The following is an 18,809-nucleotide window of genomic DNA, read 5'->3' as shown; positions in this document are numbered from 1 at the left end:
TCCCTCCCTCCATCTCTCTACCTCCCTCCATCATCTCCATCTACCTCCCTCCCTCCATCTCTCTACCTCCCTCCATCATCTCCATCTACCTCTCTCCCTCCATCTCTCTACCTCCTCCCTCCATCTACCTCCCTCCATCTCTCTACCTCCCTCCCTCCATCTACCTCCCTCCATCTCTCTACCTCCCTCCCTCCATCTACCTCCCTCCATCTCTCTACCTCCCTCCCTCCATCTACCTCCCTCCATCTCTCTCCCTCCCTCCATTTCTCTCTACCTCCATCTCTCTACCTCTCTACCTCCCTCCCTCCGTCTCTCTACCTCCCTCCCTCCATCTACCTCCCTCCATCTCTCTACCTCCCTCCCTCCATCTACCTCCCTCCATCTCTCTCCCTCCCTCCATTTCTCTCTACCTCCATCTCTTTACCTCTCTACCTCCCTTCCTCTCTCCCTCCATTTCCATCTACCTCACTCCCACAATCTCTCTCTCTCTACCTCCCTCCATCTACCTCCCTCCCTCCATCTCTCTCTACCTCCCTCCATCTCTCTCTACCTCCCTCCGTCTCTCTCTACCTCCCTCCATCTCTCTCTGCTTCCCTCCATCTCTCTCTACCTCCCTCCATCTCTCTCTATATCCCTCCATCTCTCTACCTCCCTCCCTCTCCCTCCATCTACCTCCCTCCATCTCTCTATCTACCTCTCTCCTTCCATCTCTCTACTTCCCTCTCTACTTCCCTCTCTCTACTTCCCTCTCTCCCTCCATCTCTCTACTTCCCTCCATCTCTCTCCTTCCCTCCATCTCTCTCCCTCCCTTGCACTTACATCCCTCCTTCCCTCCCTCCGTCTCTCTCTATCTCCCCCCTCAATCTCTCTCTACCCTCCTCCCTCCATTTCTCTCCCTCCCTTGCACTACATTCCTCCCTCCCTCCGTCTCTCTACCTCCCCCTCAATCTCTCTCTATGCTCCTCCCCCCATCTCTCTCTACCTCCTTCGCTCTACCTTCCTCCCTCCATCTCAATTCAATTCAATTCAATTCAAGGGCTTTATATTGGCATGGGAAACATGTGTTAACATTGCCAAAGCAAGTGAGGTAGACAACATACAAAGTGAATATATAAAGTGAAAAACAACAAAAATTAACAGTAAACATTACACATACAGAAGTTTAAAAACAGTAAAGACATTACAAATGTCATATTATATATATATATACAATGTACAAATAGTTAAATGACACAAGATAAAATGAATAAGCATAAATATGGGTTGTATTTACAATGGTGTTTGTTCTTCACTGGTTGCCCTTTTCTCGTGGCAACATCTCCCTCTTCATCCCTCCTTCCCCCATCTCCCTCCCTCCATCTGTCTACCTCCCCCCCTCCATCTCTCTACATCCCCCCTCCATATCTCTCTACCTCCCACCCTCCCTCTACCTCCATCTCCCTCTACCTTCCTCCATCTACTTCTACCTCTTTCCATCTCCCTCTACCTCCTTCCCTCATACTGTCTACCTCTCTCCGTCTGTCTACTTCCCTCCCACCATCTGTCTACCTCCCTCTCTCCATTTCTGTCAACCTCCCTCTCTCCATCTCTGTCTCAGCCGTGACATGCTTGTAAATGTCAGCATGTTCCTCACCATACCCTCATTACCTAACCCACCTGTGTGTGGTTTGTCCTTTTATGTGTGTTGTCCAGCCTGTTTTGTTCTCTCTGTTTGTTATGCATCAGGGTTGACTGATCAGTCAGAAAAACAGCAAGTGTGTGTGTGTGTGTGTGTGTGTGTGTGTGTGTGTGTGTGTGTGTGTGTGTGTGCGTGCGTGCTCTAAAGCTGACTCTAGATCAGCGTTCTGCTCTGCTTGTCCTTCACAGTAAATAACTCCCTACGGCCCACCCATGGCACTCCAGCTGTGTTCGTTTACTTTGATGTTGTGGTTGTCCTTACGGTGTCCTGAGGTTGTTGTTGTGTTGTCCTGAGGTTGTTGTTGTGTTGTCCTGAGGTTGTGTTTGTGTGGTTCTGAGGTTGTGTTTGTGTTGTCCTGAGGTTGTGTTTGTGTGGTTCTGAGGTTGTGTTTGTGTTGTCCTGAGGTTGTTGTTGTGTTGTCCTGAGGTTGTTGTTGTGTTGTCCTGAGGTTGTTGTTGTGTTGTCCTGAGGTTGTGTTTGTGTTGTCCTGAGGTTGTGATTGTGTTGTCCTGAGGTTGTGTTTGTGTTGTCCTGAGGTTGTGTTTGTGTTGTCCTGAGGTTGTTGTTGTGTTGTCCTGAGGTTGTTGTTGTGTTGTCCTGAGGTTGTGTTTGTGTGGTTCTGAGGTTGTGTTTGTGTTGTCCTGAGGTTGTGTTTGTGTTGTCCTGAGGTTGTGTTTGTGTTGTCCTGAGGTTGTGTTTGTGTTGTCCTGAGGTTGTGTTTGTGTTGTCCTGAGGTTGTTGTTGTGTTGTCCTGAGGTTGTGATTGTGTTGTCCTGAGGTTGTGATTGTGTTGTCCTGAGGTTGTGTTTGTGTTGTCCTGAGGTTGTGTTTGTGTTGTCCTGAGGTTGTGTTTGTGTTGTCCTGAGGTTGTGTTTGTGTGGTTCTGAGGTTGTGTTTGTGTTGTCCTGATGTTCTGCTGGTGCTGTGTTCTAGGTGTGCAGTTCTGTGAGCTGAGGGAGCGTTTCGGGGAGGAGTTCTTCGGTCTGTGTTTCGAGGAGAACGAGCGAGTTCTAAGAGCGGTGGGAGGGAACCTGCAGGACTTCTTTAACGGCTTTGACGCCATCTTAGAACACATCAGAACCTCGACCGGACGCCGTGCCTCCTCAGAGAGCCCATCCTTTCAATGCAAAGACCCTCACGAGGAGGAGAGAGGAAGAGGAAGGGAGAGAGTGGAAGGAAAGCTTCTCCTCCTCCATTGCTTTAACCCCGCCCCTGTAGTGGGATTGGCTATGCCTGGTCTGATCCGAGCCGTCGCACGCCGAATCTTCCACTCCCAAGTTGTGGTGAAGGAAGCCCCTCCCCTAGCGCCCTTGTCACCCAATGAGGATGCAGAACACTCAGGAGGAGACTCCACCCCTACACCGACCCCCTCTCCTTCCCCATCTGCCCCCGTCTGCCTCTCCTTCCTCATCAGAGAAACCCCACCCTCCCCTTCCTCCATCCCTCCCTCCTCGGTCACTCTTCCAACAGAGACCCCCAAGCAGACCCTCCCGCCCCTGTCCCTCTCCCCCACTGTTCTGCGCATCGGTCCAGCAACATTCTGCAGGGCCTTCCCCTTCCACCTGGTGCTGGGCCCCAGCATGGAGCTGCTACAGCTAGGGGAAGGTCTGAGGAGGCAGGCTCGGATCGAGCCTCACCGGACCCTCTCCTTCAGGGACTGTTTTGAGATCATCTCCCCCAGGATCCAGCCCACCTTGCAGGCCATACTGCTGCGCCTGGCCTCCCCCTTCACCATCCGCACCCGGCCAGACTGCTCCCAGTCAGGCACCAAGGAGAAGGTATTTATGTACTGTCTGTGTCTACGTGTGTGTGTGGGCGCATCAGAAAAAGAGGCTAAAATGGTCCTGTTGTATAACATCCTCCATCTACAGTCTCCTCTGTCAGCAAGCTACACACACTGCTCACTCCGCCCTCTATCTACAGTCTCCTCTGTCAGCAAGCTACACACAATGCTCACTCCGTCCTCTATCTACAGTCTGCTCTGTCAGCAAGCTACACACACTGCTCTCACTATCCTCTATCTACAGTCTCCTCTGTCAGCAAGCTACACACAATGCTCTCTCTATCCTCTATCTACAGTCTCCTCTGTCAGCAAGCTACACACACTGCTCTCTCCGTCCTCTATCTACAGTCTCCTCTGTCAGCAAGCTACACACACTGCTCTCTCTATCCTCTATCTACAGTCTCCTCTGTCAGCAAGCTACACACACTGCTCTCTCTCTATCCTCTATCTACAGTCTCCTCTGTCAGCAAGCTACACACACTGCTCTCTCTCTATCCTCTATCTACAGTCTCCTCTGTCAGCAAGCTACACACACTGCTCTCTCTCTATCCTCTATCTACAGTCTCCTCTGTCAGCAAGCTACACACACTGCTCTCTCTCTATCCTCTATCTACAGTCTCCTCTGTCAGCAAGCTACACACACTGCTCTCTCTCTATCCTCTATCTACAGTCTCCTCTGTCAGCAAGCTACACACACTGCTCTCTCTCTATCCTCTATCTACAGTCTCCTCTGTCAGCAAGCTACACACACTGCTCTCTCCGTCCTCTATCTACAGTCTCCTCTGTCAGCAAGCTACACACAATGCTCTCTCTATCCTCTATCTACAGTCTCCTCTGTCAGCAAGCTACACACACTGCTCTCTCCGTCCTCTATCTACAGTCTCCTCTGTCAGCAAGCTACACACAATGCTCTCTCTATCCTCTATCTACAGTCTCCTCTGTCAGCAAGCTACACACACTGCTCTCTCCGTCCTCTATCTACAGTCTCCTCTGTCAGCAAGCTACACACACTGCTCTCTCCGTCCTCTATCTACAGCCTCCTCTGTCAGCAAGCTACACACACTGCTCTCTCCGTCCTCTATCTACAGTCTCCTCTGTCAGCAAGCTACACACAATGCTCTCTCTATCCTCTATCTACAGTCTCCTCTGTCAGCAAGCTACACACACTGCTCTCTCTCTATCCTCTATCAACAGTCTCTTTTGTCAGCAAGCTACACACACTGCTCTCTCCGTCCTCTATCTACAGTCTCCTCTGTCAGCAAGCTACACACACTGCTCTCTCCGTCCTCTATCTACAGCCTCCTCTGTCAGCAAGCTACACACACTGCTCTCTCTATCCTCTATCTACAGTCTCCTCTGTCAGCAAGCTACACACAATGCTCTCTCTATCCTCTATCTACAGTCTCCTCTGTCAGCAAGCTACACACACTGCTCTCTCTCTATCCTCTATCAACAGTCTCTTTTGTCAGCAAGCTACACACACTGCTCTCTCTCTCTATCCTCTATCTACAGTCTCCTCTGTCAGCAAGCTACACACACTGCTCTCTCTCTATCCTCTATCTACAGTCTCCTCTGTCAGCAAGCCACACACACTGCTCTCACTATCCTCTATCTACAGTCTCCTCTGTCAGCAAGCTACACACACTGCTCTCACTATCCTCTATCTACAGTCTCACTGCTCTCACTATCCTCTATCTACAGTCTCCTCTGTCAGCAAGCTACACACACTGCTCTCACTATCCTCTATCTACAGTCTCCTCTGTCAGCAAGCTACACACACTGCTCTCACTATCCTCTATCAACATTCTCTTTTGTCAGCAAGCTACACACACTGCTCTTTCTATCCTCTATCTACAGTCTCTTTTGTCAGCAAGCTACACACACTGCTCTCACTATCCTCTATCTACAGTCTCCTCTGTCAGCAAGCTACACACACTGCTCTCTCTATCCTCTATCAACAGTCTATTTTGTCAGCAAGCTACACACACTGCTCTCACTATCCTCTATCTACAGTCTCCTCTGTCAGCAAGCTGCACACACTGCTCTCACTATCCTCTATCTACAGTCTCCTCTGTCAGCAAGCTACACACACTGCTCTCTCTATCCTCTATCAACAGTCTATTTTGTCAGCAAGCTACACACACTGCTCTCACTATCCTCTATCTACAGTCTCCTCTGTCAGCAAGCTACACACACTGCTCTCACTATCCTCTATCTACAGTCTCCTCTGTCAGCAAGCTACACACACTGCTCTCACTATCCTCTATCTACAGTCTCCTCTGTCAGCAAGCTACACACACTGCTCTCACTATCCTCTATCTACAGTCTCCTCTGTCAGCAAGCTACACACACTGCTCTCTCTATCCTCTATCTACAGTCTCCTCTGTCAGCAAGCTACACACACTGCTCTCACTATCCTCTATCTACAGTCTCCTCTGTCAGCAAGCTACACACACTGCTCTCTCTATCCTCTATCTACAGTCTCCTCTGTCAGCAAGCTACACACACTGCTCTCACTATCCTCTATCTACAGTCTCCTCTGTCAGCAAGCTACACACACTGCTCTCTCTATCCTCTATCTACAGTCTCCTCTGTCAGCAAGCTACACACACTGCTCTCACTATCCTCTATCTACAGTCTCCTCTGTCAGCAAGCTACACACACTGCTCTCTCTATCCTCTATCTACAGTCTCCTCTGTCAGCAAGCTACACACACTGCTCTCACTATCCTCTATCTACAGTCTCCTCTGTCAGCAAGCTACACACACTGCTCTCTCTATCCTCTATCTACAGTCTCCTCTGTCAGCAAGCTACACACACTGCTCTCACTATCCTCTATCTACAGTCTCCTCTGTCAGCAAGCTACACACACTGCTCTCACTATCCTCTATCTACAGTCTCCTCTGTCAGCAAGCTACACACACTGCTCTCACTATCCTCTATCTACAGTCTCCTCTGTCAGCAAGCTACACACACTGCTCTCACTATCCTCTATCTACAGTCTCCTCTGTCAGCAAGCTACACACACTGCTCTCTCTATCCTCTATCTACAGTCTCCTCTGTCAGCAAGCTACACACACTGCTCTCACTATCCTCTATCTACAGTCTCCTCTGTCAGCAAGCTACACACACTGCTCTCTCCGTCCTCTATCTACAGTCTCCTCTGTCAGCAAGCTACACACACTGCTCTCACTATCCTCTATCTACAGTCTCCTCTGTCAGCAAGCTACACACACTGCTCTCTCCGTCCTCTATCTACAGTCTCCTCTGTCAGCAAGCTACACACACTGCTCTCACTATCCTCTATCTACAGTCTCCTCTGTCAGCAAGCTACACACACTGCTCTCACTATCCTCTATCTACAGTCTCCTCTGTCAGCAAGCTACACACACTGCTCTCACTATCCTCTATCTACAGTCTCCTCTGTCAGCAAGCTACACACACTGCTCTCACTATCCTCTATCTACAGTCTCCTCTGTCAGCAAGCTACACACACTGCTCTCACTATCCTCTATCTACAGTCTCCTCTGTCAGCAAGCTACACACACTGCTCTCACTATCCTCTATCTACAGTCTCCTCTGTCAGCAAGCTACACACACTGCTCTCTCTATCCTCTATCTACAGTCTCCTCTGTCAGCAAGCTACACACACTGCTCTCTCTATCCTCTATCTACAGTCTCCTCTGTCAGCAAGCTACACACACTGCTCTCTCTATCCTCTATCTACAGTCTCCTCTGTCAGCAAGCTACACACACTGCTCTCTCTATCCTCTATCTACAGTCTCCTCTGTCAGCAAGCTACACACACTGCTCTCACTATCCTCTATCTACAGTCTCCTCTGTCAGCAAGCTACACACACTGCTCTCTCTCTCTATCCTCTATCTACAGTCTCCTCTGTCAGCAAGCTACACACACTGCTCTCACTATCCTCTATCTACAGTCTATCAACAGTCTCCTCTGTCAGCAAGCTACACACACTGCTCTCACTATCCTCTATCTACAGTCTCCTCTGTCAGCAAGCTACACACACTGCTCTCTCTATCCTCTATCTACAGTCTCCTCTGTCAGCAAGCTACACACACTGCTCTCTCTCTCTATCCTCTATCAACAGTCTCCTCTGTCAGCAAGCTACACACACTGCTCTCTCTCTCTATCCTCTATCAACAGTCTCCTCTGTCAGCAAGCTACACACACTGCTCTCACTATCCTCTATCTACAGTCTCCTCTGTCAGCAAGCTACACACACTGCTCTCTCTATCCTCTATCTACAGTCTCCTCTGTCAGCAAGCTACACACACTGCTCTCACTATCCTCTATCTACAGTCTCCTCTGTCAGCAAGCTACACACACTGCTCTCACTATCCTCTATCTACAGTCTCCTCTGTCAGCAAGCTACACACACTGCTCTCACTATCCTCTATCTACAGTCTCCTCTGTCAGCAAGCTACACACACTGCTCTGCTCTCTATCCTCTATCTACAGTCTCCTCTGTCAGCAAGCTACACACACTGCTCTCACTATCCTCTATCTACAGTCTCCTCTGTCAGCAAGCTACACACACTGCTCTCACTATCCTCTATCTACAGTCTCCTCTGTCAGCAAGCTACACACACTGCTCTCACTATCCTCTATCTACAGTCTCCTCTGTCAGCAAGCTACACACACTGCTCTCACTATCCTCTATCTACAGTCTCCTCTGTCAGCAAGCTACACACACTGCTCTCTCTATCCTCTATCTACAGTCTCCTCTGTCAGCAAGCTACACACACTGCTCTCACTATCCTCTATCTACAGTCTCCTCTGTCAGCAAGCTACACACACTGCTCTCTCCGTCCTCTATCTACAGTCTCCTCTGTCAGCAAGCTACACACACTGCTCTCACTATCCTCTATCTACAGTCTCCTCTGTCAGCAAGCTACACACACTGCTCTCTCTATCCTCTATCTACAGTCTCCTCTGTCAGCAAGCTACACACACTGCTCTCACTATCCTCTATCTACAGTCTCCTCTGTCAGCAAGCTACACACACTGCTCTCACTATCCTCTATCTACAGTCTCCTCTGTCAGCAAGCTACACACACTGCTCTCAGCAAGCTACTATCCTCTATCTACAGTCTCCTCTGTCAGCAAGCTACACACACTGCTCTCACTATCCTCTATCTACAGTCTCCTCTGTCAGCAAGCTACACACACTGCTCTCTCTATCCTCTATCTACAGTCTCCTCTGTCAGCAAGCTACACACACTGCTCTCTCTATCCTCTATCTACAGTCTCCTCTGTCAGCAAGCTACACACACTGCTCTCTCTATCCTCTATCTACAGTCTCCTCTGTCAGCAAGCTACACACACTGCTCTCTCTATCCTCTATCTACAGTCTCCTCTGTCAGCAAGCTACACACACTGCTCTCTCTATCCTCTATCTACAGTCTCCTCTGTCAGCAAGCTACACACACTGCTCTCTCTATCCTCTATCTACAGTCTCCTCTGTCAGCAAGCTACACACACTGCTCTCTCTATCCTCTATCTACAGTCTCCTCTGTCAGCAAGCTACACACACTGCTCTCTCTATCCTCTATCTACAGTCTCCTCTGTCAGCAAGCTACACACACTGCTCTCTCTCTATCTATCCTCTATCTACAGTCTCCTCTGTCAGCAAGCTACACACACTGCTCTCAGTCAGCAAGCTACACACACTGCTCTCTCTATCCTCTATCTACAGTCTCCTCTGTCAGCAAGCTACACACACTGCTCTCTCTATCCTCTATCTACAGTCTCCTCTGTCAGCAAGCTACACACACTGCTCTCTCTATCCTCTATCCTCTATCAACAGTCTCCTCTGTCAGCAAGCTACACACACTGCTCTCTCTATCCTCTATCTACAGTCTCCTCTGTCAGCAAGCTACACACACTGCTCTCTCTATCCTCTATCTACAGTCTCCTCTGTCAGCAAGCTACACACACTGCTCTCTCTATCCTCTATCTACAGTCTCCTCTGTCAGCAAGCTACACACACTGCTCTCTATCCTCTATCTATCCTCTATCTACAGTCTCCTCTGTCAGCAAGCTACACACACTGCTCTCTCTATCCTCTATCTACAGTCTCCTCTGTCAGCAAGCTACACACACTGCTCTCTCTATCCTCTATCTACAGTCTCCTCTGTCAGCAAGCTACACACACTGCTCTCTCTATCCTCTATCTACAGTCTCCTCTGTCAGCAAGCTACACACACTCTCTCACTATCCTCTATCTACAGTCTCCTCTGTCAGCAAGCTACACACACTGCTCTCTCTATCCTCTATCTACAGTCTCCTCTGTCAGCAAGCTACACACACTGCTCTCACTATCCTCTATCTACAGTCTCCTCTGTCAGCAAGCTACACACACTGCTCTCACTATCCTCTATCTACAGTCTCCTCTGTCAGCAAGCTACACACACTGCTCTCTCTATCCTCTATCTACAGTCTCCTCTGTCAGCAAGCTACACACACTGCTCTCTCTATCCTCTATCTACAGTCTCCTCTGTCAGCAAGCTACACACACTGCTCTCACTATCCTCTATCTACAGTCTCCTCTGTCAGCAAGCTACACACACTGCTCTCACTATCCTCTATCTACAGTCTCCTCTGTCAGCAAGCTACACACACTGCTCTCACTATCCTCTATCTACAGTCTCCTCTGTCAGCAAGCTACACACACTGCTCTCACTATCCTCTATCTACAGTCTCCTCTGTCAGCAAGCTACACACACTGCTCTCTCTATCCTCTATCTACAGTCTCCTCTGTCAGCAAGCTACACACACTGCTCTCACTATCCTCTATCTACAGTCTCCTCTGTCAGCAAGCTACACACACTGCTCTCTCTATCCTCTATCTACAGTCTCCTCTGTCAGCAAGCTACACACACTGCTCTCTCTATCCTCTATCAACATTCTCTTTTGTCAGCAAGCTACACACACTGCTCTCACTATCCTCTATCTACAGTCTCCTCTGTCAGCAAGCTACACACACTGCTCTCACTATCCTCTATCTACAGTCTCCTCTGTCAGCAAGCTACACACACTGCTCTCACTATCCTCTATCTACAGTCTCCTCTGTCAGCAAGCTACACACACTGCTCTCACTATCCTCTATCTACAGTCTCCTCTGTCAGCAAGCTACACACACTGCTCTCTCTCTATCCTCTATCTACAGTCTCCTCTGTCAGCAAGCTACACACACTGCTCTCTCTATCCTCTATCTACAGTCTCCTCTGTCAGCAAGCTACACACACTGCTCTCTCTATCCTCTATCTACAGTCTCCTCTGTCAGCAAGCTACACACACTGCTCACACTGCTCTCTCTCCTCTATCTACAGTCTCCTCTGTCAGCAAGCTACACACACTGCTCTCACTATCCTCTATCTACAGTCTCCTCTGTCAGCAAGCTACACACACTGCTCTCACTATCCTCTATCTACAGTCTCCTCTGTCAGCAAGCTACACACACTGCTCTCACTATCCTCTATCTACAGTCTCCTCTGTCAGCAAGCTACACACACTGCTCTCTCTCTATCCTCTATCTACAGTCTCCTCTGTCAGCAAGCTACACACACTGCTCTCACTATCCTCTATCTACAGTCTCCTCTGTCAGCAAGCTACACACACTGCTCTCACTATCCTCTATCTACAGTCTCCTCTGTCAGCAAGCTACACACACTGCTCTCACTATCCTCTATCTACAGTCTCCTCTGTCAGCAAGCTACACACACTGCTCTCACTATCCTCTATCTACAGTCTCCTCTGTCAGCAAGCTACACACACTGCTCTCACTATCCTCTATCTACAGTCTCCTCTGTCAGCAAGCTACACACACTGCTCTCTCTCTATCCTCTATCTACAGTCTCCTCTGTCAGCAAGCTACACACACTGCTCTCTCTATCCTCTATCTACAGTCTCCTCTGTCAGCAAGCTACACACACTGCTCTCTCTATCCTCTATCTACAGTCTCCTCTGTCAGCAAGCTACACACACTGCTCTCACTATCCTCTATCTACAGTCTCCTCTGTCAGCAAGCTACACACACTGCTCTCACTATCCTCTATCTACAGTCTCCTCTGTCAGCAAGCTACACACACTGCTCTCACTATCCTCTATCTACAGTCTCCTCTGTCAGCAAGCTACACACACTGCTCTCACTATCCTCTATCTACAGTCTCCTCTGTCAGCAAGCTACACACACTGCTCTCTCTATCCTCTATCTACAGTCTCCTCTGTCAGCAAGCTACACACACTGCTCTCACTATCCTCTATCTACAGTCTCCTCTGTCAGCAAGCTACACACACTGCTCTCACTATCCTCTATCTACAGTCTCCTCTGTCAGCAAGCTACACACACTGCTCTCTCTATCCTCTATCTACAGTCTCCTCTGTCAGCAAGCTACACACACTGCTCTCACTATCCTCTATCTACAGTCTCCTCTGTCAGCAAGCTACACACACTGCTCTCACTATCCTCTATCTACAGTCTCCTCTGTCAGCAAGCTACACACACTGCTCTCACTATCCTCTATCTACAGTCTCCTCTGTCAGCAAGCTACACACACTGCTCTCACTATCCTCTATCTACAGTCTCCTCTGTCAGCAAGCTACACACACTGCTCTCACTATCCTCTATCTACAGTCTCCTCTGTCAGCAAGCTACACACACTGCTCTCACTATCCTCTATCTACAGTCTCCTCTGTCAGCAAGCTACACACACTGCTCTCTCTATCCTCTATCTACAGTCTCCTCTGTCAGCAAGCTACACACACTGCTCTCTCTATCCTCTATCTACAGTCTCCTCTGTCAGCAAGCTACACACACTACAGTCTCCTCTGCTCTCTCTATCCTCTATCTACAGTCTCCTCTGTCAGCAAGCTACACACACTGCTCTCTCTATCCTCTATCTACAGTCTCCTCTGTCAGCAAGCTACACACACTGCTCTCTCTATCCTCTATCTACAGTCTCCTCTGTCAGCAAGCTACACACACTGCTCTCTCTATCCTCTATCTACAGTCTCCTCTGTCAGCAAGCTACACACACTGCTCTCTCTCTATCCTCTATCTACAGTCTCCTCTGTCAGCAAGCTACACACACTGCTCTCACTATCCTCTATCTACAGTCTCCTCTGTCAGCAAGCTACACACACTGCTCTCTCTATCCTCTATCTACAGTCTCCTCTGTCAGCAAGCTACACACACTGCTCTCTCTGCTCCTCTCTATCAACAGTCTCCTCTGTCAGCAAGCTACACACACTGCTCTCTCTATCCTCTATCTACAGTCTCCTCTGTCAGCAAGCTACACACACTGCTCTCACTATCCTCTATCTACAGTCTCCTCTGTCAGCAAGCTACACACACTGCTCTCTCTATCCTCTATCTACAGTCTCCTCTGTCAGCAAGCTACACACACTGCTCTCACTATCCTCTATCTACAGTCTCCTCTGTCAGCAAGCTACACACACTGCTCTCTCTATCCTCTATCTACAGTCTCCTCTGTCAGCAAGCTACACACACTGCTCTCACTATCCTCTATCTACAGTCTCCTCTGTCAGCAAGCTACACACACTGCTCTCTATCTATCCAGTCTCCTCTGTCATCTGCTCTCTCAGTCTCCTCTGTCAGCAAGCTACACACACTGCTCTCACTATCCTCTATCTACAGTCTCCTCTGTCAGCAAGCTACACACACTGCTCTCTCTATCCTCTATCTACAGTCTCCTCTGTCAGCAAGCTACACACACTGCTCTCACTATCCTCTATCTACAGTCTCCTCTGTCAGCAAGCTACACACACTGCTCTCACTATCCTCTATCTACAGTCTCCTCTGTCAGCAAGCTACACACACTGCTCTCTCTATCCTCTATCTACAGTCTCCTCTGTCAGCAAGCTACACACACTGCTCTCACTATCCTCTATCTACAGTCTCCTCTGTCAGCAAGCTACACACACTGCTCTCTCTATCCTCTATCTACAGTCTCCTCTGTCAGCAAGCTACACACACTGCTCTCACTATCCTCTATCTACAGTCTCCTCTGTCAGCAAGCTACACACACTGCTCTCTCTATCCTCTATCTACAGTCTCCTCTGTCAGCAAGCTACACACACTGCTCTCACTATCCTCTATCTACAGTCTCCTCTGTCAGCAAGCTACACACACTGCTCTCACTATCCTCTATCTACAGTCTCCTCTGTCAGCAAGCTACACACACTGCTCTCACTATCCTCTATCTACAGTCTCCTCTGTCAGCAAGCTACACACACTGCTCTCACTATCCTCTATCTACAGTCTCCTCTGTCAGCAAGCTACACACACTGCTCTCTCTATCCTCTATCTACAGTCTCCTCTGTCAGCAAGCTACACACACTGCTCTCACTATCCTCTATCTACAGTCTCCTCTGTCAGCAAGCTACACACACTGCTCTCTCTATCCTCTATCTACAGTCTCCTCTGTCAGCAAGCTACACACACTGCTCTCTCTATCCTCTATCTACAGTCTCCTCTGTCAGCAAGCTACACACACTGCTCTCTCTATCCTCTATCTACAGTCTCCTCTGTCAGCAAGCTACACACACTGCTCTCTCTATCCTCTATCTACAGTCTCCTCTGTCAGCAAGCTACACACACTGCTCTCTCTATCCTCTATCTACAGTCTCCTCTGTCAGCAAGCTACACACACTGCTCTCTCTATCCTCTATCTACAGTCTCCTCTGTCAGCAAGCTACACACACTGCTCTCTCTCTCTATCCTCTATCAACAGTCTCCTCTGTCAGCAAGCTACACACACTGCTCTCACTATCCTCTATCTACAGTCTCCTCTGTCAGCAAGCTACACACACTGCTCTCTCTATCCTCTATCTACAGTCTCCTCTGTCAGCAAGCTACACACACTGCTCTCTCTCTCTATCCTCTATCAACAGTCTCCTCTGTCAGCAAGCTACACACACTGCTCTCTCTATCCTCTATCTACAGTCTCCTCTGTCAGCAAGCTACACACACTGCTCTCTCTCTCTATCCTCTATCAACAGTCTCCTCTGTCAGCAAGCTACACACACTGCTCTCTCTATCCTCTATCTACAGTCTCCTCTGTCAGCAAGCTACACACACTGCTCTCTCTCTCTATCCTCTATCTACAGTCTCCTCTGTCAGCAAGCTACACACACTGCTCTCTCTATCCTCTATCTACAGTCTCCTCTGTCAGCAAGCTACACACACTGCTCTCTCTATCCTCTATCTACAGTCTCCTCTGTCAGCAAGCTACACACACTGCTCTCTCTATCCTCTATCTACAGTCTCCTCTGTCAGCAAGCTACACACACTGCTCTCACTATCCTCTATCTACAGTCTCCTCTGTCAGCAAGCTACACACACTGCTCTCACTATCCTCTATCTACAGTCTCCTCTGTCAGCAAGCTACACACACTGCTCTCACTATCCTCTATCTACAGTCTCCTCTGTCAGCAAGCTACACACACTGCTCTCACTATCCTCTATCTACAGTCTCCTCTGTCAGCAAGCTACACACACTGCTCTCTCTATCCTCTATCTACAGTCTCCTCTGTCAGCAAGCTACACACACTGCTCTCTCTATCCTCTATCTACAGTCTCCTCTGTCAGCAAGCTACACACACTGCTCTCACTATCCTCTATCTACAGTCTCCTCTGTCAGCAAGCTACACACACTGCTCTCACTATCCTCTATCTACAGTCTCCTCTGTCAGCAAGCTACACACACTGCTCTCACTATCCTCTATCTACAGTCTCCTCTGTCAGCAAGCTACACACACTGCTCTCACTATCCTCTATCTACAGTCTCCTCTGTCAGCAAGCTACACACACTGCTCTCACTATCCTCTATCTACAGTCTCCTCTGTCAGCAAGCTACACACACTGCTCTCACTATCCTCTATCTACAGTCTCCTCTGTCAGCAAGCTACACACACTGCTCTCTCTATCCTCTATCTACAGTCTCCTCTGTCAGCAAGCTACACACACTGCTCTCTCTATCCTCTATCTACAGTCTCCTCTGTCAGCAAGCTACACACACTGCTCTCACTATCCTCTATCTACAGTCTCCTCTGTCAGCAAGCTACACACACTGCTCTCACTATCCTCTATCTACAGTCTCCTCTGTCAGCAAGCTACACACACTGCTCTCACTATCCTCTATCTACAGTCTCCTCTGTCAGCAAGCTACACACACTGCTCTCACTATCCTCTATCTACAGTCTCCTCTGTCAGCAAGCTACACACACTGCTCCTCTATCTACAGTCTCTCTATCCTCTATCTACAGTCTCCTCTGTCAGCAAGCTACACACACTGCTCTCTCTATCCTCTATCTACAGTCTCCTCTGTCAGCAAGCTACACACACTGCTCTCTCTATCCTCTATCTACAGTCTCCTCTGTCAGCAAGCTACACACACTGCTCTCACTATCCTCTATCTACAGTCTCCTCTGTCAGCAAGCTACACACACTGCTCTCTCTATCCTCTATCTACAGTCTCCTCTGTCAGCAAGCTACACACACTGCTCTCACTATCCTCTATCTACAGTCTCCTCTGTCAGCAAGCTACACACACTGCTCTCACTATCCTCTATCTACAGTCTCCTCTGTCAGCAAGCTACACACACTGCTCTCTCTCTATCCTCTATCTACAGTCTCCTCTGTCAGCAAGCTACACACACTGCTCTCACTATCCTCTATCTACAGTCTCCTCTGTCAGCAAGCTACACACACTGCTCTCACTATCCTCTATCTACAGTCTCCTCTGTCAGCAAGCTACACACACTGCTCTCACTATCCTCTATCTACAGTCTCCTCTGTCAGCAAGCTACACACACTGCTCTCACTATCCTCTATCTACAGTCTCCTCTGTCAGCAAGCTACACACACTGCTCTCACTATCCTCTATCTACAGTCTCCTCTGTCAGCAAGCTACACACACTGCTCTCTCTCTCTATCCTCTATCTACAGTCTCCTCTGTCAGCAAGCTACACACACTGCTCTCTCTATCCTCTATCTACAGTCTCCTCTGTCAGCAAGCTACACACACTGCTCTCTCTATCCTCTATCAACATTCTCTTTTGTCAGCAAGCTACACACACTGCTCTCACTATCCTCTATCTACAGTCTCCTCTGTCAGCAAGCTACACACACTGCTCTCACTATCCTCTATCTACAGTCTCCTCTGTCAGCAAGCTACACACACTGCTCTCACTATCCTCTATCTACAGTCTCCTCTGTCAGCAAGCTACACACACTGCTCTCACTATCCTCTATCTACAGTCTCCTCTGTCAGCAAGCTACACACACTGCTCTCTCTCTATCCTCTATCTACAGTCTCCTCTGTCAGCAAGCTACACACACTGCTCTCACTATCCTCTATCTACAGTCTCCTCTGTCAGCAAGCTACACACACTGCTCTCTCTCTATCCTCTATCTACAGTCTCCTCTGTCAGCAAGCTACACACACTGCTCTCTCTATCCTCTATCTACAGTCTCCTCTGTCAGCAAGCTACACACACTGCTCTCTCTATCCTCTATCTACAGTCTCCTCTGTCAGCAAGCTACACACACTGCTCTCACTATCCTCTATCTACAGTCTCCTCTGTCAGCAAGCTACACACACTGCTCTCACTATCCTCTATCTACAGTCTCCTCTGTCAGCAAGCTACACACACTGCTCTCACTATCCTCTATCTACAGTCTCCTCTGTCAGCAAGCTACACACACTGCTCTCTCTCTATCCTCTATCTACAGTCTCCTCTGTCAGCAAGCTACACACACTGCTCTCTCACTATCCTCTATCTACAGTCTCCTCTGTCAGCAAGCTACACACACTGCTCTCACTATCCTCTATCTACAGTCTCCTCTGTCAGCAAGCTACACACACTGCTCTCACTATCCTCTATCTACAGTCTCCTCTGTCAGCAAGCTACACACACTGCTCTCTCTCTATCCTCTATCTACAGTCTCCTCTGTCAGCAAGCTACACACACTGCTCTCTCTCTATCCTCTATCTACAGTCTCCTCTGTCAGCAAGCTACACACACTGCTCTCTCTATCCTCTATCTACAGTCTCCTCTGTCAGCAAGCTACACACACTGCTCTCTCTATCCTCTATCTACAGTCTCCTCTGTCAGCAAGCTACACACACTGCTCTCTCTATCCTCTATCTACAGTCTCCTCTGTCAGCAAGCTACACACACTGCTCTCTCTATCCTCTATCTACAGTCTCCTCTGTCAGCAAGCTACACACACTGCTCTCACTATCCTCTATCTACAGTCTCCTCTGTCAGCAAGCTACACACACTGCTCTCACTATCCTCTATCTACAGTCTCCTCTGTCAGCAAGCTACACACACTGCTCTCTCTATCCTCTATCTACAGTCTCCTCTGTCAGCAAGCTACACACACTGCTCTCTCTCTATCCTCTATCTACAGTCTCCTCTGTCAGCAAGCTACACACACTGCTCTCACTATCCTCTATCTACAGTCTCCTCTGTCAGCAAGCTACACACACTGCTCTCTCTATCCTCTATCTACAGTCTCCTCTGTCAGCAAGCTACACACACTGCTCTCTCTATCCTCTATCTACAGTCTCCTCTGTCAGCAAGCTACACACACTGCTCTCTCTATCCTCTATCTACAGTCTCCTCTGTCAGCAAGCTACACACACTGCTCTCACTATCCTCTATCTACAGTCTCCTCTGTCAGCAAGCTACACACACTGCTCTCTCTATCCTCTATCTACAGTCTCCTCTGTCAGCAAGCTACACACACTGCTCTCTCTCTATCCTCTATCTACAGTCTCCTCTGTCAGCAAGCTACACACACTGCTCTCTCTATCCTCTATCTACAGTCTCCTCTGTCAGCAAGCTACACACACTGCTCTCACTATCCTCTATCTACAGTCTCCTCTGTCAGCAAGCTACACACACTGCTCTCTCTATCCTCTATCTACAGTCTCCTCTGTCAGCAAGCTACACACACTGCTCTCTCTCTATCCTCTATCTACAGTCTCCTCTGTCAGCAAGCTACACACACTGCTCTCTCTCTATCCTCTATCTACAGTCTCCTCTGTCAGCAAGCTACACACACTGCTCTCTCTCTATCCTCTATCTACAGTCTCCTCTGTCAGCAAGCTACACACACTGCTCTCTCTCTATCCTCTATCTACAGTCTCCTCTGTCAGCAAGCTACACACACTGCTCTCTCTCTATCCTCTATCTACAGTCTCCTCTGTCAGCAAGCTACACACACTGCTCACTTCTCTCTATCCTCTATCTACAGTCTCCTCTGTCAGCAAGCTACACACACTGCTCTC

The 18,809-nt window shown here is 48.7% G+C and overlaps 1 protein-coding gene across 1 annotated transcript in view; it reads left to right on the top strand.

Annotated features, from left to right (window-relative positions):
• The window catches only part of LOC123992555 (guanylate cyclase soluble subunit alpha-2-like), a 124,526-nt gene that overhangs the window by 22,763 nt on the left and 82,954 nt on the right, over positions 1–18,809 (top strand). Inside the window, exon 4 of the mRNA XM_046293769.1 lies at positions 2,612–3,456. Within this exon, the coding sequence (XP_046149725.1) occupies positions 2,612–3,456 (845 nt within the window). The remainder of the gene's footprint in view (positions 1–2,611; positions 3,457–18,809) is intronic.

The sequence above is a fragment of the Oncorhynchus gorbuscha genome, linkage group LG13 (assembly GCF_021184085.1).
Source record: "Oncorhynchus gorbuscha isolate QuinsamMale2020 ecotype Even-year linkage group LG13, OgorEven_v1.0, whole genome shotgun sequence".
Lineage (NCBI taxonomy): Eukaryota > Metazoa > Chordata > Actinopteri > Salmoniformes > Salmonidae > Oncorhynchus > Oncorhynchus gorbuscha.
This window is presented reverse-complemented; position numbering and strand designations above follow the sequence as displayed.